The sequence below is a fragment of the Brachyhypopomus gauderio genome, unplaced genomic scaffold, assembly GCF_052324685.1.
Source record: "Brachyhypopomus gauderio isolate BG-103 unplaced genomic scaffold, BGAUD_0.2 sc52, whole genome shotgun sequence".
Classification (NCBI taxonomy): Eukaryota; Metazoa; Chordata; class Actinopteri; order Gymnotiformes; family Hypopomidae; genus Brachyhypopomus; species Brachyhypopomus gauderio.
Window position 1 is genome coordinate 1,835,264 of NW_027506877.1, and position 21,063 is coordinate 1,856,326.

Here is a 21,063-nt window from a genome sequence, read left to right on the forward strand (position 1 = left end):
TTGGGGGTTGTTTTCCAGGATCACAAACAACCCCATTCTCTCATATGCCTTTCTCTCTCCCTGTATCTCAAAGCCAGACATTGTATAAGATCAGTAACTTGTTTGTCTGGTATTCTTTGACTGGAGTGTATGAAATGTTTCAGATTCCAGAGCCAGAGTGGTTGCTCAGAATTGTCATTGACCGTCTTGTTTGGCTGAATCGTTCTCGAACTTTTTAAAGCGCCGATATGCAGTGTTTCTGCAGGCTGCCATAGCAACTGTTGCCTTGGGGATAGAATCCGAAGCCCAGCTTTCGCCTGTTATGTTTTTTTGTTCTTTTTTTGGTAGCTAGTCTGAGTATTAGCTTGTGTGTGCATCATGCTTTGATTTCTGGGAAATAAGGGGCAATGTAGGAGGGGGATTTTGGGGGGCTGATGATGTGCGTGCACACAAGCACTCACATATGCACACACACGTATGCACAAACACACAGATGTTCAGAAACACTTTGTTCCAGGAATGAAGAGGTAGGTAGAGGTAGCCTATTTTAGAGTAACGGACGGCAAAAACAAGTCTGAGCAACTGATTACTGTTTCGTTTTATGAAAAAAGAGCATAACTCATGATCCTCTGACAAAGTTGGATGTGCCATAAGACTTGCAGACTTGATTTTACAGGCAGATGGTCACGAACGCAGCTTGGCAGACTTTAATGCTTGCCAGACGTTTGCACATTGAGTCACTGTTCTACACAAACTCACTACACTGCCCTACTTTAGCACACTGGCTTTGCGTGTGAGACGTTCTTGGCTCTTTGAAAGTTCTTTTATTTCTCATTCTGAGTAATTAATTTACAAGTTCCTTGTCTAAAGGGATGTTTGCAGCTCCCAATAATAGTTTGTATGCAAGCAATTTTGTTTCAGCTGTTTAGATGTTCAGTTAAATGTTCAGTCTTTGAAGTCTCGGGAGCCAAAAGGTTTCGTGGGGAGAAATCACTCATGTAACACACGCAACGTCTGTTCCACAGGATGTTAATATGTTCCCCCTGCCCCTCTAGGCCGCCTCCCCCTTTTGGGAGGCCCACTTCCTGTTGCTCTGACAACAACTTCCTGTCATCACAGCCTGTCTCTTTTTTTTTTTTTTTTTTTTTTTTTGTTCTGCTTTTTTTTACGGCCTCTTTCTGTAACACTCATTCATTAACATGAATGCGTGCGCACACACACACACACACAGCTTCTCATTGTTTGAGAATATCATCACTCGTGGCCTCAAACATAATGTTAACTCAGCATTATGTGTTTTGAAATGTAAATGTCATGATCTTTTCAAAAAGCGTGTGTGTGAGGGAGGGGGGTGTCAGAGTCTATGTACACTAAAGCTCTCTTCTGTAAATTATATATTGATATCATCTTTGACTCATTGTGTGTAGAAGTCTTTCAGCTGCCTGTTTCTCGGATTACACCATACCTAATCTTGCCTGCTTACATGCTTGTTAGTATGTGCCGTAGTGACGGGCTTGTGGCCCCAAACGTGGGTCATTTACTATTAACAGCTCTGGGTTAGTAGAACCGCATCTGGTTTCCTTTTGTTAAAGCTTCGTATGGCGCAGGGCAAAGCTTTCCTGTTCAGAAACTGAGGTCAGCTGAGGTCTCACTACTTCTGCTGAAGAGCACGCTGTCGTGTTGGGTGCATACGCACACATTATTTTGAATGACATTCTTGGCTCACACTGTCCACAGTCAGCTGACTCGTCAGTACCTGCCACAGCGAAGATAGCTGAAGAAGGGCAAACACTGATAGAGGTTAGCTGGTGGTTATACAGGGAACGGGGTATGCCAGGAAAGGAAAAAACTCGTAGGTTTTAGCAAGAAATACTCTCCTGGATTTTCTCTTCAAAGCCATACAGTGGTTATTAAAAATGAGAGAGGGCTTTTTTACGCCTTTTTTGTGTATCAAAGACGTGCGAGTATAATGCAGCTATGGGCACAAAGGCAGATTGACGTGTGTGTGAGTGTGTGTCCTGAGCTGAACTCCGTCGTGGGTTCAGGATGTACACTGGCTGTGTGGGGGTGGGGGTGGGCTCGGAAGTCAGCGCCGGCGTCATGGTGATGCTCCGGCTTGCATTGCTGGCAGAGTATTGAAGGCATGTGAACATACTCAATACATCACACACACACGAACACACAACCATGGAAAAGGATACACAAGCTCCACTGTGATCTTGTGCGTGTGTGTGTGGGTGATCTCTATCTGAGGCCAGTTACGTAATGGCCAAATGTGGACATTAATTCCCAAGCCCTCCACCAGCAGCTTCTATTCACCAACACCACAGCTCTAACTCTCTCTCACTCTCTCTGTTTGTCTGTCTGTCTTTCTATCTCTCTCTTATCTTTGCCTGTCTCATTTATCTACTCTTGTATTCTGTAAAGGTCCCGGGTGTGTGTTCGTTTGTTCATTTATTTCTTGTCTGGGCTTCATTTTATTCACATAATTCGTCTTATCTTTCCGATATATACTGACTGGCTGTTCCCAAGATTATATTCTCACCGTGATCCCTCAGGAAGTTGATGAGCGTCGCTTGTGGCTACAGCACAGTATTTCTGATACATGGCTGGAGTTTATTCAGCGTGAGCAATTGGTCTAGTACCGGTTCCATGGGCCACGACTGCTTCCCTGTGCTAGGTTCAGATCTGGGGCCATTCTTTATGGTGCTGAATTCATAACCCTGAGAACTCGGCTGCTGCCTGAAAGAGCAGAGCAACACCTGTTGTTGAGGGGATTTCTTTCTTCTGTCCTCTGAGGGGCTTTGTGGGGGGAGAGTAGGGGAATTTCTTTCTGGCATCATTACATAATAACTGATCAACGTTTCATAAAAGAGAATTTCTTGAAACCAGCTGTATCTGTTTACTTATGGTGAACCTCAGTTTAAAGAGGAAAGAAATTGTGTTGTAATCTGACAGATTACAGAATTTGAGGAATTGGCTGCAATCCAGAGTCCAGGGGACTTCAGCGTGTATGCTGAAATCCACAGTGAACCTGTAAACACACAAGCAACCACAATAAAGAAGAGTCTTCAAGCTGGTTTCTGCTGGTAGCACCCACACAAGTCCCTTTCCCCGCTCGGTTCTGGCTAAGTCGTCTGCTTGCCGATTCCCCGATTCGGCACAACCATGAAAAAACCCAACCTGTTTACTTCACATCCTGTTTGGCAATCAAAGCAACCTGCCAGCGTCAAGAACGATGACGCAACATTTCTTTAGAAATTCCCAGCGCCGTCACTCTAAGTGGTCGCCCCCGATCACCTGACCGTAAATAGCATGAGTGCACGTTGGGGGCGGAGTCAGGCATGTGGGGTAAGCCCAGTAGTCTCCATTGTATGACTCATGGGGTTCCCCCCCGTTACACCCCCAGAAGTATTGACACACTACAGGCCCACTATCGAAACTGGAGTTTGATGGCGGAAGGCTGGTGCTGTCTGTTATCTCCTGTGTCTCTGCATTTTGCAGTACAGATGCAGAGCTTTATTGTAATGGTGGTGATGCAATAACACAAAACAGGACATGGACTTTCAATTGAGCATCCAAGACGATCCCCTTTTAATGAATATTATTTGATTTAGCCCGTGTCAAAATGAGACTTTTTGCTGAATGTTTTCTAGCAATAGTAGCAAAAGGTGTGGCTTGGTAGAATTGTGGTGTCTTCTGTGGTTTCTGACATGTTGTTGTTGTTGCAGTAATCTGCAGTACAGAAGCTGACTAGACTATATGTAGGCTCTGGGCTAGTTTCAGTAGTGAGTAAGCCCTGTGTAGTCTATTAATACCCTCTGACTAAATGTGACTCCTGTCACTGACTTCCTCCAGTTGTTGTGTATGTCTGCCTCTGTTATACTAGCAGAAGTGCGCATGAACTAATGTATATGCACATGCACATAGCTGAATGCATGCACAAATGCACCTATGAATGCATGCACACATGTGGTCCCATACACTGTGTCTGGACACATCTGTCTTGTACTTAACCCCGAAAAAGTCACATGTCCTAAGTCATAAACATTGGATCCTAGAGTGTGTGTGTGTGTGTGTGTGTGTGTGTGTGTGTGTGTGTGTGTGTGTGTGTGTGTGTGTGTGTGTGTGTGTGTGTGTGTGTGTGTGTGTGTGTGTGTGTGTGTGTGTGTGTGTGTGTGTGTGTGTGTGTGCGCGCGCGCGCGCGCGTGCGTGAGAGAAAGAGTGCATGTGTGTGGATGTGAGGAGGGGGGGGATCAGTTGTTTGTTTGGTTAAAAGACTGATTTGAAGTCCTAAAAATCAGGATTTCAGTGGCAGTCATAAGATTAGAGGAATCCAGCCCTCATAGCCTGTTTGCATATTGCACTGTGTGACCCTTCTGGGATTTCTCCAGCCCTTTAGATGTTCTGCTGCCACGATGTGCAGCAGATATTAGTGGTGTTCTTTGCACATGTTCACATATGGAGCAGAAGCAGCTTCACAGGGCTGTCTGGGTGCCTCATTCTGCCCTCCGTCCCTCCAGTGCCTCTTGCCGTAGGTGATTTTGGGGTTGGTGTGGAATAGCACAGGTGTTGCTTGTTGAGTGTGCAAAGGAAGAATAAAATGTAAACCTGACGACTCCACGTGTCCCCCCCCCCCCCCCCTTTTTTTTTATCTCTTCAGTAATTTGAGGCCTGCATAATTCATCCAGGATGATTGGCTACCAGTGCTGAAGCCATCAGTCACGGAAAATCACAGGAGCAGGCGCTAAATGCTAAATTGAGAGGTAAGCTTTCCCCCCCCCCCCCCCAAGAATCCAAAGATCCTAAAATATCACGGAAGGCTCATAATAACCCAAGATGTAAAGGACTGGCAAGAATGAAAAGCTCTGTGGGCAGTGGGGGCCCCAAAATACTCAGCAAACATAGCACACACACCCACACACACACACTGTCAGCCTGGCACTACTAAGCAATGATGTCTCATCCACACACTTGCTGTGCCTACGCAGGCGCGTGCGTGCGTGCGTGCGTGCGTGCTTGCGTGTGTGTGTGTGTGTGTGTGTGTTTCACAGCTGTCTTTAAATATTTCAGTGCATGAATGAATGTATGCTTGTTTCACATCTATCTTGGCATACAGGACTGAATGTGGAAACAGTTAAAAAATAGACATGATCGCTGAGCTTACTGTTATAAGTATCGATATTATATATATATTATATATTATATATATCGATATTATATCGATCGCGATATAATACTTTATTTGTGTCCATTTACACCTCCCCCCCGCTAATAATGTATGCTGCCCCCCCCCCCCCCCCCCCCCCCCCCCCCGCCCGTCAACAATTTAAACTCTCTGCCGCCACCCCCTTCGCTCTAATTTTGTTGATAGTGGCACACTCATTGACTAGACATATTAAAGTTGGCACTCCATGTCTCAAAGGTTGCTGACCCCTGCTCTAAACATTGTGAACTGGCTGTTCTGTTGACAATTATGTGAATTAAAACATAATATCTTAAAGCATTAACTAGCCATAATTTTGGATGTATGTGACGATAGATGTAGGGAAATTGCTTTCATTTTTGGTAGTCTCAGGCTTGTCCACAGCGTGTGAGGGGCTTACAAACCATTGTACTTGGGAGAATTATGGCCAAATAACTAAGTGTTGCTCAGTATCGGGTGTTGCGTGCAGCTTGTGTATCTGGTAAAGACACTGTTATTTGTATTCTTAAGGTATGACTTGCTGTAGGCAAAAGTATGACTTGCATAATTATAATTAAATGGTGTGTCTGTCCGCTGGGATGTGTCTGTCCAAAGTTCCTGATCTGCATTCTGATGTGGTTCCATCAACCATAACTGAAGTTTTGTGTGTGAACTTGGCCTTCCTGCTTTAGCGCACGCTTGGATCAGGATGCTGTTCTGAATGTCCTGGTCTCCGGTGCTGCTGTCTTTCAAACGTGCAGCACAGTCCTTCCCAGGCTTTTCTGTGAAAATCAGTGTCGTGTCAGTTTGTCCAGTGTTGTGAATACGCTGTCATTCTTAGCAGGATCTAAAGGGGCAGATGCATGAGGCAAATGGTTTTAATGGTGTTCAGTTGTGCCTTGTTTTTATTCATGCATGTGACTATTCATGTCTGTCTGATTTATTCCAGAGGGTGCGTTCATGGTTGCTGTTTGAATGCCTGTGTGTGAGATCTGAGAATGTGCGCAGGTGTGTGTGTGGGTGTCTGATATGAACACACCCGGTCCTCTCGCTTGGTCCGTCTCCCTGAAGACTGCTATCATTTTAGGACCATCTTTTTTTATTCCCTTAATCTATCACTCCATCCTGTCCGGCCCTTCTGTCATTTTTCCCCTCCTCCCTACCTCCCTTTTTCTTCCCCTCTCTCATCCTCTCTCTCCCTCACTCTCTTTCTTCCCAACAGGCATGGCTTAATGAGATTAGTCTTGGTGTCTGTCTTGTAATACACACACAAACGCACACACATACACACGACTAGAAATGCACAACACATGCAAAGCTTAACAGAAGGACATACGCTTACATACGCATGCACCCACAGGCACACACCACAAACTCACCACACTGCTGGCTTGACTCCAAAGGCTCCTCTGTCCCTCCCCCCTTCCCCCTCTGTTTCTCTCTCTCTCTCTCTCTCTCTCTCTCTCTCGCTCGCTCTCTCTCTCTCTTCTCTCTCTGCGCCAGGAGGCCCCAGGAAGGGTTATAATGACCTCAGTGCACTTATCCTATAGGTGAACTCCCACTAGCCCATCTGTGCTCCAGTCAGACACTCCCACACACACTACAGCTACTGCCCCCTGCAGACTGCTTAGTTTAGTTTTGCTGTTGTTGTTTTGTTTGCTGATGCGTTGATCCAAAGTGACTTGTATTAACCACTGAATACAATTTGAGTTTGGGGCTCCTGAGGATTTAAAGGTCTTGGTCAGGGCTCCAACAATGGCAACTTTGAAGCGTCGGGATTGAATTGGCAACCTTCAGATTAGGAGTCACATAATCTCAATCTAAACCATTGAACTACCTCCATGTCGACACTACATATTTTTGGAGGATGGTATTATTTCAGTATGATGTATTCTCTGTAAAATCTCATTAAATCTGTTTGCCTGTCTTTGTCTGTGCAGAGCTCAGGTGCTGTGGTAGACAACCCCCCCCCCCCCCTCCCTCAGTGTTGTTGTGTGGCCCCCTGCTCTGCTGTAGTGGAGGGCTTCACGCACACACCTAGTGTGGTGAGTAACCTCAGAGTCATCGCACAGATCACTCCCATGTCTGGAGACCATGGTCTGGAGTTGTTGTTGTTGTTTTTACAGTGTGTTTAGGCTAAATAGCATTCACGTTGCTGTTTATGGAGGTCTATTTGAGGACAGTACAATGTGTGAACCTACATCTGTCTTCTATGTAGCTTCTGTATTAGTCCACGTTGGATCAGTCTGCTTTATTTACTAAGTTCTAGATGGTAAATTTCAAGTAAATTTCTGAAAGCATGTGCATATTTTCCTAGCCATGTACACATAAAGAACATAAAGACCTGTATTCAACAGATGTATCTTCTTACCATATTTTAAGATTGTGTGCGTGTGTGCGTGTGTGCGTGTGTGCGTGTGTGCGTGTGTGTAGGCTGGATGCATCATACAGCGGAGCAGTTTAACGTGCGCGGCACACGGGACCCTTTCCCTCTAGACGGAGTCAACCGGGCACCATGGGCTCCCATGACCAGTCACGCGTGGCCCCCCGGCCCCAGGTAGACACTCCCACTGCACCTGACCACACCCCTCTGTCCCACAGGCCAGCCAATCGCTGTGTTCATGACAACTCCGTATTTACAATTTTTATTTTATTTTTTCGTTCCCTGTCTGGACAGGTGCCCACCTGGTGTTGGCCAACCCCAGTTCCTCCCCCACCACCCACCCAGTCACATGACTGGGTTAAACCATCCAAGTAAATTTTTCAGCAATGGGTGAGATATACTTCTTATACTTCTTAAAGTATATAATTAACCCCCAAAACAGGATTAGTTTCTTTAATTGCCTGTGTGTACACACATTTTGTACTTATGTGCATTTTGTACTTTTGTGTGTGTGTGTGTGTGTGTGTGTGTGTGTGTGTGTGTGTGTGTGTGTGTGTGTGTGTGTGTGTGTGTGTGTGTGTGTGTGTGCGCAGTCCACTGACACGTGGAGGTGAGAAGATGGACCTATCTCAGGCCTTGTTACCAGGGTTGCAGAGGGATCTGCGGCCACCCCAGGTCGCTCCCAGGCCGTGGGAGCCAATGGGTCAGCACTGTGTGCCGTTGCCGGGTGATGACCACGCCCGTCTGCACAGTGGCTACGCGGCTGGGCCACCCCCACACCATCCCCGTGGCAACCAGCTGCTGAAGGTGAGAAAATCAGAAGAAAAATGGTTTGCTTTTGTTTTGTGTGTCATTATTTCACCCCTACTTTGCAATATGTATAAAGTATCTGTAATTATAAAGTAATCTATATTAATAATAATCTGTAATTATAAAGTATCTAATTTGGGTATCTGTAATTTTAATTTTGCACACCCTCCACCTCTACCTCCTATATCTCCCTTTCTCCTGCCTACATTGCTCTCTGTCTCCCTCTCTCTCTCCCCCTCTCTCTCTCTCTCTTCCTCTCCCCCTCTCTCACACACACAGTATGGTCCCCCTCCATCACATCATGGGTCCAGGACCATGCCTCCTCTGCCAGACATGTGGGCACAGGCCCAGCAGCAGAAGCACCCACTCCCCAGGGGCCCTTACTCTCACGCTGGGCAGCTAAAGCGACCGGCACCCCCTACCGGGGAGCACTCTGTTATCCAGCACACCCCTCTACCCCTGAACCGGCCCAGTGAGGACATGCCCAGCCCAATCAAGAGAAAAAGGGGCTCCGAGTCGGAACAGGTGAATAGCAACCACTACCTAAAAACAATAACACAAGCAATGTTACAAGCATTATGAATAGTCTGTGTGTGTCAGTTTTCCAATGTTCTTTCAGCAGTTTGAAAGGTTTGACCAAATTCCATTTGTGTTTTGTAGCATATGATGGGCAGCCATCAGTTCTCTGCACCAATGAGGGCTTCAGTGCAGCAGCCTCAGTCCCACTACCCACCACCTAAACAGGGCTTCTGGAACCCTCTGCACAAAGGCACTACCGCCTGGAACCCCGGAGAACGCAAAATGGATCACATGGATTTTCAGGTCAGTAAAATGTAAATATAACGGTGGATCAGGTCAGGGCATCATTTGCTTTTGCGTTTTTGTTCTTCATTGACCATATTTGTCCGTCCATTATTGTCTATTTGCAGGAATCACGTAAGCCAGGCACAGATGACTTCAGTTACAAACAGCCCCAATCCTCCAGACCCTCTCCTGCCTCACCACCTTCTATCTCCTCCCCTGGGGGGTATGGACAAGGCCAAGGGCCTCCACCTCAACTCCGCAGATCTTCTCCACACTCTCTGGGACCTTCTCACAATGGCCAGCTCCAAAACCCAGCGTATCCCTACCCCAACAAGAAAACTCTGGCTCAGACTCAGGGCGAACAGGAGCGTATTCCCCCTCATAGGCAACGAGATTCAATGCTGAACTCTGCAGGCAACCAGGCACCCCCACCACAAACATCAACCCCGGCAGACAGGGAACGCCCTGCCCCCACACCAGCACACCATGCTGCAGTGCCTTACAGTCAACCCAACTTCCAGCCCCATCCAGGGCTGGTCCAGACCACCAGCCCCTCTTCCAGCAGTGGGACGCAGGTCAGAGTGCCTCAGTACAATGCCCACAAGCCCTGGAGGAATCAGACCAAACATGGTCACCATGCCTCAGTAAGTGTCTAAAAAAAAAAAAAAGAAAAAGTAATAGAATACAACTAAAATGTTTAGATTACCATACAAGGACATTTTTAAGAAAGATGGCTATGGTTTCATAAAAAAGTGAATTTTGTGAACCGTTTGCGTTTCTCCATAGGAGTCAGGACCCCACTGCCCACTGATGGACCCTCAGGTTGCCCCCTCTTCTCTACAACAGAAGCAGAACAGGACTGCAGAGTGCCAGGATGCAGGCACCACTCGGGCTCTTCCTCGTGCCCATGTCATCACCCCAAACATGCCTTCCCTAGAGCCTTCAGTTCCCCCTTCTTCTCGGGGTATCTACAGCAGTGCAAATAGTGTCTCCACCGCAAGCTCTGTGCTCTCCGCTGCCTGTTCTGCAACCAGAACCATGGACAGCTGGAGATCCACGGTCCCTTCAGTGCGAATCTCAAACTGTAACCCCATTCCTGCACAAGGTATCTCTCACCAGGGAACCCAGTCCAGCACTGCAACTCGCCCCCTCGATCACCAGGAGCCCAAAACGAATAATCAGTCACCTCCTCTCATCCATCAAGGGCAGGGCAGACCTCTTCATTCTCCAGCAGGGTCCTCGGCTTCTCCTTCTCTCAGCTCAGGGTTCCAGAGATCAGGAAATAGTGTGATCACCAGCAGGGCCTCAAATAACATCCCACAGGTTGCCAGTTCACCCCTCCAGCACCCCAAACCTGGAGCACCAGCCACTGTGAATGCAGCTCCTCACCCCCGTCAATCTGATCCACAGTATCCTAAGCTGCCTTACCAGGCAGTCCCGACAGGGTCTCGGGCTTCTCCTGCCCGGACGTATCAAAGGCCCCAGTCTATTGAGGATGCACTGAAAAAGCTTGACGCTGAGCTCCAGGGCCACATGCGAGCTGAAGGGAAAGGCAGGGAACAGGATGATGAGGAGAAAAAACAGAAGAGAGAGAGGAAGGAAGGAGGGATGACGGTACCTGGTGAGTCTTCAACTAAGAGTCTGGAGTGCTTGTTCTCAAATAGTGCTACTGAACCACCCCCTCCACATCTGTCTCCAGCCATCACACCTTCCTCAGTCTCGCCGCCAAGCCAGACGTCACCACCTTTTCCCTGGTTGAGTCGGGGTGGTGTGTCCATTCGTCCATCCGTACCTGGCGCAGTGCCGTTGGAAAGGTCTCGACCGCCTCCTCTCACTCCTCAAACGGACTATGCGCGTGAGAAGCAGAGGCAGCGGGAACGGTGGAACAGTGGAGCTTCACTCAGTCCCCCAACACACAATACCTCAGGGATTCCCGCACCCGAATACCCCTGTAGGCCAGAACCAACGGATTCCTTGGATAACCAGACAGTACAGATGAGCCCCTGCTCATCCAAAGACACTCCTGTTCATAAAAGCCCTCTTGAGGTAAGGGCTGTGGGTACTATCCCAAATCCTACAACCTTACGAGAACCCCCAAAACTCTACCAGGCCTTCTCCAGGGAACCTTGCCCATTAACGGGCATGAATACAGGCAACCTCCATAAGCTTGGTAGTCTTGGGAGCAGTGCAAGTACATGCAGTGGGGATTCAGACACTGCCCAGTTTGAGGAGGAACCATCCGAACTGTTGCCTGATGGTTTGGCGAACATCATGAAGATGTTGGACGAGTCCATTAAGAAAGAGGAAGAGCTCTACTCTGGTCAAGATGGTGGACGGACCGATCCAGACCCGCCATTTTCTGTCAATGTGGCTCCCATGAAGAATTATCTGTGTGCCCCGGACCTCATGCCTGCCCTCAAACAAACATCCACTGAGGAATATTTAACGGACACCCATGCTAGTCCTCCTGTCTTGAGTCGTCAAGGTTCATTGGCTTCCCCATGCAGTCGTACCTCTTCAGTTGAGGAAGAGGAGGAGATGCTGAAGATTATGCCAAAACCTGCCAATGCCATCAGTACTCACGACAGTGGTGTTAACATCACAGGAACAAACTATCGCCATAGTGATCTGGCCAAGCTGTACGGACTCCCAGAGGCTGTGAAAAGCGAGTGCGAGGAGGATGAAGATGATGTGGAACAAGAGGACAATACACCTTCCTGTTCCCCACCACCGCTGAGGCCACATCTGCATCAGACGGGTGTGAACAGCATGTTTAAGAACTTGGCTTCTGTGCTGGAAAGCCAGAAATATGCCTACCGAGGAGGGCCGTTTGGTCGACCACCTCCATCTGCTCTGGTAGGAGTCAAGTACTCATCCTCTCTGTCACTTGGCCCAGATATCTGCAGACAACAAAGCACTTCTCCCACATCAGGTTCAACCACACATCCAGGATTTAATAAGTCCCAACCCCCAGTAAATACTACCTCAGAGCAAATCCACCCTCTCTCACCGTCAAGATGGGCACCAGAGAGAAAAGAAGAGATTATGGTAAGTCGGTCAGATCACTCTGGACATGAGGGGGAGGAGAGGGTGAGGAAGGCCCCCAGAGATGAAGAGGATTCCAGGATTGTACAAGACTCCACAGAGGTTGTAAGGAGGCCCAAACTTACAACTATCTCAGAATCTTCACTTGCAGAACTGGGCCGCAGTTGTGAGATGATGTTGAACCAACCTAAACTTCCCTCCAAGTCGGACCACAGCAGGTCTGGGGCACATAAGATGCACAAACCTGAGAAAGAGAGGGATCAGAACCGGGAGCGAGAACATGACCCGGAAAGGAAACACAAACACAGCAGCAGTAGCAAAAAACATGAGGAGAGGAAGGAGAGGAAAAAGAAACATAGAGAAAAACGAGAGGATATGTCCCTCTCTTCATCCTCCTCCTCTTCGTCATCTTCATCATCAAGCTCCAGCCGGCGACACAAAGAGGGCAAACCTTACAAAGACAAGAGAGGTAACATGGACCTTCAGAGTAAAGAGATCCGGGAGAAGGATAGAGAAAGAGAGGGAAAGAGAAAGAAAGAAGCAGCAAGTGAGAGGGAGGAATGGGTGTCTGGGTGCAGGGAGAAGGGCATTGACTACGAAAGTGCTAGATTAGATCATCTATCACCTTCATGTGCACTGGGGTCAGCAGATTTCCAGAAGCTGAAGGCCCTGACGGATGGACCACCCAAAGAACTAAAGATTCGTTTGATTAAAGTGGAGAGTGGAGACAGGGAGACCTTCATTGCATCTGAAGTAGAGGAGAAGAGAATTCCATTGGAGGAGATCAGCATCAAGAACACAGCCAGTGAAATCATCAGATCTTGCAAGTGAGTGATGGTTGAGCTTTAAAGGTTGGTAGTCCTTACATAAATTCTTTGTAACGTCACTTGAACCCATGAGTGAGAACTTTTAATTGGATTGATGTTTTATGCCAATGATTTATAGTACAGGTCCTCACTATAGGAACAGAAAATGAATAAGAAATGTAAAAGTATTACATACAAAATAAATGAAGGCAGCCCTGATAATTTGTTTTTGTTTGTTTCTCCCTCTTCTCCTCAATGTTTTAGGGGAGCCCGTGTTAGGGGAAAGTTCAGAGAGTCCTACTTGCACCCAGCCTTCTCAGTGAAGCCAATTTTGAATGTGGAGCTCCCGATCCCACGGGAAAAACTCAACCCTCCTACACCGAGCATCTATGTAAGCACCTTATACACACGTTCTTGATGGCTGCTGCCTGTCTTTACACGTGCACTTACTGCACTTCTGTAGCTCCGTTTCTGTAGATCTCTGGAACCATGTATCTCAGTTTCTGTAGAAATGGCATTTCTCACACTACATCCCAAAGCTTTTTGCTAAATGCATAATGGTGACCACCACTATTGTGCCAAAGCTAAATATGAGTATTCTGTTCTTTTCGGGTCTCCCATGTTGCCTTGCAGCTGGAGAGCAAGAGGGATGCCCTTTCTCCTGTGTTGCTACAGTTCTGCACAGACCCCAAGAACCCCATTACTGTCATCAGAGGCCTGGCAGGTTCCCTTAGGCTGAGTGAGTACCACAGCACTGCAGTGCTGTCCTCTTCACTACCTTCATTACCAACCTAGGATGGAGACTTGAGACTTGCCACAGCACAGTTCCCACAGTCGCGTGTCATTTTTGCTGACTAAATCTTTCTCACTGCTCTTTCCCTGAACAGACCTGGGTCTGTTCTCCACCAAGTCGCTGGTGGAGGCAAATGGTGACCATGCTGTGGAGGTGAGAACGCAGGTGCAGCAGCCAGCCGACGAGAACTGGGACCCCAACGGCACTGGGCAGATCTGGCCCTGCGAGAGCAGCCGATCACACACCACCATCTCCAAATACGCCCAGTACCAAGCCTCCAGCTTCCAGGAAAGCCTGCAGGTTGGACTAACATTTATGTTTCTGAAGAGTGTCAGCCCTGGTGCACTGTATAATGTACATGTTTTACTCAAATATTTTTTTGGTCTGTTTCTTTAGGAAGAAAAAAGCAGTGATGATGAGGATGATGAGGATGAAGATGAAAAGAAGCCTGTTATTAACTTGGACAGCACAAGTAGCAACTGCTCCACTTCTGGTCCTAGGTATTTTATATATTTAATGTCAGTTTATGCCATATGTGAAAAATTATATATAAAATTAAAATTTTATATCTGCTTCTTTGAAGGCTATCTATGGCCAATTAAAGCTAAGATCTTTCATGATCAGTTTTATTTAATACCCCTCCCTCTGTGTGTCTCTATTAGTAGCTCAGAGCAGAAACCTGGCGGGAAAATTATCAAATTTGGCACCAACATTGACCTCTCTGATCCCAAAAGGTAAGTGTTTTTCTAGAAGCTTCCATATGATTGTCTTGCTGCCCTCTGCTGGTCAATCGGTGATCTTCTTAATTACCATGTAGACAATAAAGTGATTTTGTAATATGTTTGTCAATTCTTGGCTTTGTGTGTGCAGGTGGAAACCTCAGCTCCAGGAGCTACAGAAGTTGCCAGCATTCATGCGTGTGTCCTCTAGTGGCAACATGCTGAGTCACGTAGGCCATACCATCCTGGGCATGAACAGTGTGCAGCTCTACATGAAGGTCCCAGGCAGTCGCACACCAGGTCTGCACCCTCAGTGTAACCCTCACTAAATCACTATTATGGTTGTATTAATATGGAATCTGCCTAAATGTGTTACTCTGGCAGGCCATCAGCAATTTTTGTGAGAAGACATTTTTGCTTGATCAAATCGGTGTAAGGTTAAACTGCATTTAGTACATTTGTAGGGGAAGTGCTGTGTAAGGCAGTATGTTTATGCTTGGTATTGATTTCTGTGCTCGTGTGCCTGTTCATAGGTCACCAGGAGAACAATAATTTCTGCTCTGTGAACATCAACATTGGTCCTGGAGATTGTGAGTGGTTTGCTGTCCATGACGACTACTGGCAGGCAATCAGTGATTTTTGTGAGAAGTAAGAGACATTTATTTCTTGATTAAATCGGTGTAAGGTTGAACTGCATTTACCACTCTCAGTCTTGGATGATTTAAGATTAACATTTCAGAAGATTATTATTATGATTTTGAATATTCTGCAAGTCTGTACAAGCTCTTGTAACCATACCTTCCTGATCTCATCCAGGCATGGTGTGGACTATCTAACTGGCTCATGGTGGCCTGTGTTGGAGGATCTGTACTGCTCCAATATCCCAGTGTACCGCTTCATCCAGAGACCTGGAGACTTGGTGTGGATCAATGCAGGAACAGTGCACTGGGTGCAGGCTGTGGGCTGGTGCAATAATATTGCATGGAATGTGGGACCGCTTAATGGTAACTACCCGCCAATTGGCAAAATGCTGAATGGGGAGGGGTGGGGGACTCTGTCCATAAGAAATTCACACTAACAAAGCCATATAAAGTACACACAGTATTAAATAAGGACGAATCTAGCTTTAATACTGTCCGAATTTAATGCATATTGAAGTGCTGGTTTTTCTGCAGTGTTTTGATTGTATTTATGATGTGTTTTCAGCATACCAGTACCAGTTGGCTCTGGAAAGGTTTGAATGGAATGAGGTGAAGAAAGTGAAGTCCATCGTTCCGATGATCCACGTGTCCTGGAACATGGCTCGCACAGTCAAAATTTCTGACCCCACCGCTTACAAGATGATTAAGTGAGTACAACTACCTGAGGTAGTGCCAGGAGCACAGAGGCGCTGTTATTGCTATATAAAGACATTGTACATATTCAAATAGAGTCCTTGCCTTCCACAAATATGTTCAGTGTTGGCGTTTTGAAGTATTTTAAGCAGTTTGAAGGATTTTAGCAGAAGTGTACTGTAAATGGTAACTGCCTTCTCTCTCTTGTCTTGCACTCAGGCATTGTCTCCTGCAGTCTATGAAACACATTCAGATTCTGCGAGACCAACTTGTAGCAGAAGGGAAGAAGATCTCCTACCAGAGCAGAGTGAAAGATGAGCCAGCATACTATTGTAATGAGTGTGATGTGAGTGCTCCAGAGAACCCTGCTCATCACGTTACATCCCTCACTGCCTGGCCTGGTCTGTCCAAGCCACTTCATCCAAGCTCATGCAGAACCTTCACAACAGTCCTGTGAAAATGTCCATTTGACTTGGCAAACGTATATTGCAGGCATATGGTCTTAACCTGTGCATGTTTCCCCATTGTGAAGGTGGAGGTCTTCAACCTGCTGTTTGTGACGAGTGAGAACGGAAGCAAAAAGATGTACGTGGTGCACTGTGAGGACTGTGCCAGAGAGCGCAGCCCCAACCTCTGTAACGTAGTGGTGCTAGAACAATACCGCACAGAGGACCTGATGAACATCTATGACTCCTTCAGCTTGGTGAGAACACGCATGTGAATACACACACACATACACACTTGTACATCCATACATACACCACAAATGCTCACACACACACACCAAGTAAGGCAGTCTTACTTTCACTCTTAGGAGCCTCATCATGCCCTGGGCACATGTACAGTCACATATAGTGCTCACACTCTGTTTGATATGCATACAATGTATTAAAAAATTGAGACACTACACATTTAAAATGGTTTTTATTATATTTTTTATTTTTAGGCCTCTGCCCCCAGTTCTCGGTGAAATCAACGCTGTCATCCCCACCCCAGCATCCCCAGCCATAACCAAAACTCCTGTTTGTCAGGACAAGTTATTTTAGAGAATTTTAGTCTTTTTTTTCTACATTTGCATTTTTAAGTACTACTACTACTGCTAATATTTGTGAACAGCCAATCATAAACCAGTTTACTTAGGATTGTTTACAATACCAAGCAGCCAATAAGACTCCAGTTTACTCTCAGCAACCCAACATACCAACCTCTGATTGGCCCTGAGGGACTTACAATGAAAGGCAGTTTGTGCTGTCATAGTACTGGCAGTAAAACATATATAAAAATGGCATCTCTGTTTTGTTTTTGTTTTTTTTTTTTTCGTTGTTGTTTTTTTGTTTTTTTTTCTCCATTTTCTTTCTTTTGGATCATTCTGTTTCTGTGTTGAATACTGAAATGTGTAAATGCTGTTTGTACTTTTTATTGGTGCTGTTTTTTAATTAATTTATTTTCAAAACTAGAAAAGCCTAGCTATATACCACATTGGCCTTGTGACTTGTATTTAGTGAAGATATAAATGAAAAATACTAATAATAGATATATGAACATTTTTCTAAAGCATTAAGAATTAAAAAATGCATTTGTTTGGAATTGTTCAAAATATACGGGTTTAAATGACTTTTTCAATTTTAGATACTGTCTCTGAGAATCTTTTTTGTGTTTATAATGTCATGGTATTTCCATGGGAAGAGAAATCCATTGTCATGACAAACGCATTTTAGGATTGCATCGGGTCATTTCCATTAAGGTTTCATTAATTTCTGTGAGAATACAATTTGTCATGAATTTGTTTAGTGAGTCGTGTTTTACCTTTTTGCTTAATATACAGATTTATTCTCTTGTTTTTATTGTACATTTTTATTTAACTTTCTTTTATTTATTGGGTTTAAAATGTCTTTTTTTAGGGTTATCAGAGATGTCTATGGTTTCTATTGTTCTTATTGCTCTGTATGGTTTTGTTTTGGTTTTTAATGAGATTCAGGAGAAATTTGTCCCATAAACTCTCCAACTGGGCTATATATGAATTATTTAATGACTATGTAGCTCCACTTTTTTGTAGATTGTAGAATGCAGAGCAGAAGCAGTTTGTCTAAGACGTATTTTGTATAGGAGAGCAAAAAGCCACTTTTGTAACTGAAAATAACAGCAAAATGAAATGCAAAGGCTTCTCATAGCTGCAGGTCGTGACCCCATTCGCCCTGACCTTTACTTGGTCTTGTGGGGGGGAGGGGGCATTCAGAGCTGTTTTTTTAAAGAATCTACACATTTAGTGGTGCTTGAATTTGTTTTAAACATCATTTATGGGAGAGTACAGTTGCAATGCCAACCGAGGCATATGTTATACAGAATTTATCTGCAGTTGGTTGTCACAAACCAAAAATTGAGAAGGTTTTTTGTATTTTATTTTTTACTATTATTCACATCAAACTGTAAATACTGGCGTTTTACTGGAATGAGGTTAAGTGTGAATCGAATTACCCATTCGATTGATAAACTGTAATTTCTTTTTAATTTCTAGTCTTAAGCTTGAATCAATTATTTCACATATAATGAAAATGTTGGTTACAATTATGATATAGAAGGTGCTGAGTTCTCTTTGAACTACTCTTTCATTTCTAAAGAAAAATCTATTTTTCCTGTTGCAATATATAATTTCTTCTTTTCGTGGTCATTTATTTAAAATCTGCACTGTTTTAGCGAGTTCACACAGTAAGCAAACTGAGCCAGCCATGTCTTAAACACTTTGTGAATTTGTGTGACTATGACCATTAATATTAAATGCTTTTGATAAACATGGCGTGTAGCTGATCTATTAAATGAACTCTGGTGTTTTCCTTTCCTTCTAGTAACCATAATAAAAATGACTATTTTTGAACCATTTATCAACTCGAATCAGGTATAACTTTTTTTTTCTTTAGAGGAACCACAGAAACACCAGCACCTTGCTGAGTTTACAAACCAAACGTAGCCCACCCATCATCTCTATTGATCAGCATTTAATAACACTGCAGCTTATCACTAGATATTTATAAACACATTTAGATAATTTTAGATGTTGGAAGAATGAGAGGAACCTGAATCATTTTACCCAAATTCAAGCTCCCATGGTGAATACAAACCAGTATTGACGAGCTGAAAAGAAATAAAATCACAGAATCCAAAGGGTGCAAAGTTGGCTCTGGTAAATCGTGAGGTCATGTCAGGCTCTGTGATGAAATGTGAAGTTACATTGGGCCGGGGATTTGGAGAATATACTTTTTAGGACGAATTAAGTTGGCTATGTTGTGGTTTACAGGCCGTATAGGAACTCTGACCTTATTTTCAATCTCTAGGCCTTAATATTTGAGCCCTGTGTTTTTTAAGAGATTAAAAGAGGACTAGATGGTGAATATGGTGTTAAAAGTGGTTGTTTAAACTACTGATTGATTTTACAGACTTTTTGGTTTGTGGCATAGACCACTTGAGAGCATTCCTGGCCAATATAATGTCACCATAATCTACATCACTATACTATTATTAAAAAGATCTCAGAATTGAAAATGACACTATAAATCATTGTTTTCAGAAAATAATTGCATTATTGCAGTAAATTGTTTTATCAGCCATTCTATAGCAAAGAAGATGGATTCACAGATCACCCAAACTCACAGTTTACCCAATCCTCTGAGTATTTAAAGCTGTACTGTGTCTATTAGAAAACCTTTAGCATGGCTCATGGTCTTGTCCTGATCATGTAGCAATAATACGGGAAATGAATTGACTAGGCATAATTACACACGTAATGAAAGCATATCAGTAACAAAATGAATATGTAATATGCAAAATGGCAAAGTTTGCATGTAAAGATTTCCTTCATACACTCAAGTTTGAGATCAATATTAAAATTTCATTTAATTTACACTTACAATTCAGTAGGCTTCTTTTTATATTTCATTTACAAATACTGAGTTATTACAGTGCCTTGCAAAAGTATTCGCCCCCTTGGATTTTTCCCTATTTTACTACATTACAACCTGTATGTATTTTTTTTATCTGAATTGAATGTGATGCATCTGCACAAAATAGTCTACGTTTTAGAAATGAAATGAGAAAAAAATATATGTATAAAGAATATGAAAAAAAAAACTGAAAATTGGCATGTGCATATGTATTCACCCCCTTTGTTATGAATCCCCTAAACAGTTCTGGTGCAACCAATTACCTTCAGAAGTCACATGCTTAGTGAAATGAAGGCCACCTGTGTGCAATCTAAGTGTCACATGATCTGTCAGTATATATACACCATTTCTGAAAGGCCCCAGAGGCTGCAACAACATTAAGCTAACCAAACAACACCATTACGACCAAGGAGCTCTCCAAGCAAGTCAGGGATAAAGTTGTAGAGAAGTATAAGTCAGGGTTGGGTTATAAAAAAATATCCAAATCTCTGATGATCCCCCGGAGCACCATCAAATCCATCATCATCAAATGGAAAGAACATGGTACCACAACAAACCTGCCAAGAGAGGGCCGCCCACCAAAACTCTCAGCCCGGTCAAGGAGGGCATTAATCAGAGAGGCAGCACAGAGACCAAAGGTAACCCTGAAGGAGCTGCAGAGTTCCCAAGCAGAGACTGGAGTATCTGTCCATATGACCACAATAAGCCGTACACTCCATAGAGCAGGGCTTTATGGAGTGGCCAGAAAAAAACCTTTACTTACAGGCAAAAATAAGAAGGCTTGTTTTGACTTTGCAAAAAAGCATGTGGGAGACTCCCAAACTGTATGGAGGAAGGTACTGTGGTCAGATGAGACCAAAATTGAACTTTTTGGCCACCAAGGAAAACGCTATGTGAGGCGCAAACCCAACACATCTCATCACCCCAAGAACACCATCCCCACAGTGAAACATGGTGGTGGAAGCATCATGCTGTGGGGATGTTTTTCAGCAGCAGGGACTGAAAAACTGGTCCGAGTCGAGGGGAAGATGGATGGTGCTAAATACAGGGATATTCTTGAGCAAAACTTGTTTACGTCTGTCAGTGATTTGAGATTAGGGCGGAGATTTACCTTCCAACAGGACAATGACCCAAAGCATACTGCTAAAGCAACACGAGTGGTTTAAGAGGAAACGTGTAAACATATTGGAATGGCCTAGTCAAAGCCCAGACCTTAATCCAATTGAGAATCTGTGGTCAGACTTGAAGATTGCTGTTCACCAACGGAAGC

The 21,063-nt window shown here is 44.6% G+C and overlaps 1 protein-coding gene across 29 annotated transcripts in view; it reads left to right on the plus strand.

The window, feature by feature from the left end:
• The window catches only part of kdm6ba (lysine (K)-specific demethylase 6B, a), a 102,563-nt gene that overhangs the window by 53,681 nt on the left and 27,819 nt on the right, over positions 1-21,063 (plus strand). For 18 of the 29 annotated variants that reach the window (XR_013124450.1, XR_013124462.1, XR_013124454.1 and 15 more), the window contains 18 exons: positions 4,643-4,745; positions 7,105-7,209; positions 7,598-7,721; positions 7,842-7,937; positions 8,141-8,354; positions 8,637-8,882; positions 9,018-9,179; positions 9,287-9,805; positions 9,948-13,033; positions 13,277-13,403; positions 13,646-13,751; positions 13,900-14,105; positions 14,202-14,305; positions 14,468-14,539; positions 14,676-14,824; positions 15,058-15,172; positions 15,341-15,528; positions 15,731-15,872. Coding sequence is in view for 6 of the 29 variants with exons in the window: in XM_076987401.1 (XP_076843516.1) it covers positions 7,603-7,721; positions 7,842-7,937; positions 8,141-8,354; positions 8,637-8,882; positions 9,018-9,179; positions 9,287-9,805; positions 9,948-13,033; positions 13,277-13,403; positions 13,646-13,751; positions 13,900-14,105; positions 14,202-14,305; positions 14,468-14,539; positions 14,676-14,824; positions 15,058-15,172; positions 15,341-15,528; positions 15,731-15,872 (5,651 nt within the window). In the remaining 23 variants the exon portion in view is untranslated. Of the gene's footprint in view, positions 1-4,642; positions 4,746-7,104; positions 7,210-7,597; positions 7,722-7,841; positions 7,938-8,140; positions 8,355-8,636; positions 8,883-9,017; positions 9,180-9,286; positions 9,806-9,947; positions 13,034-13,276; positions 13,404-13,645; positions 13,752-13,899; positions 14,106-14,201; positions 14,306-14,467; positions 14,540-14,675; positions 14,825-15,057; positions 15,173-15,340; positions 15,529-15,730; positions 15,873-16,077; positions 16,205-16,390; positions 16,562-16,804; positions 18,677-21,063 lie in introns of those variants that run through there. The other 11 variants (XR_013124461.1, XR_013124467.1, XR_013124464.1 and 8 more) reach the window with 4 other exon arrangements.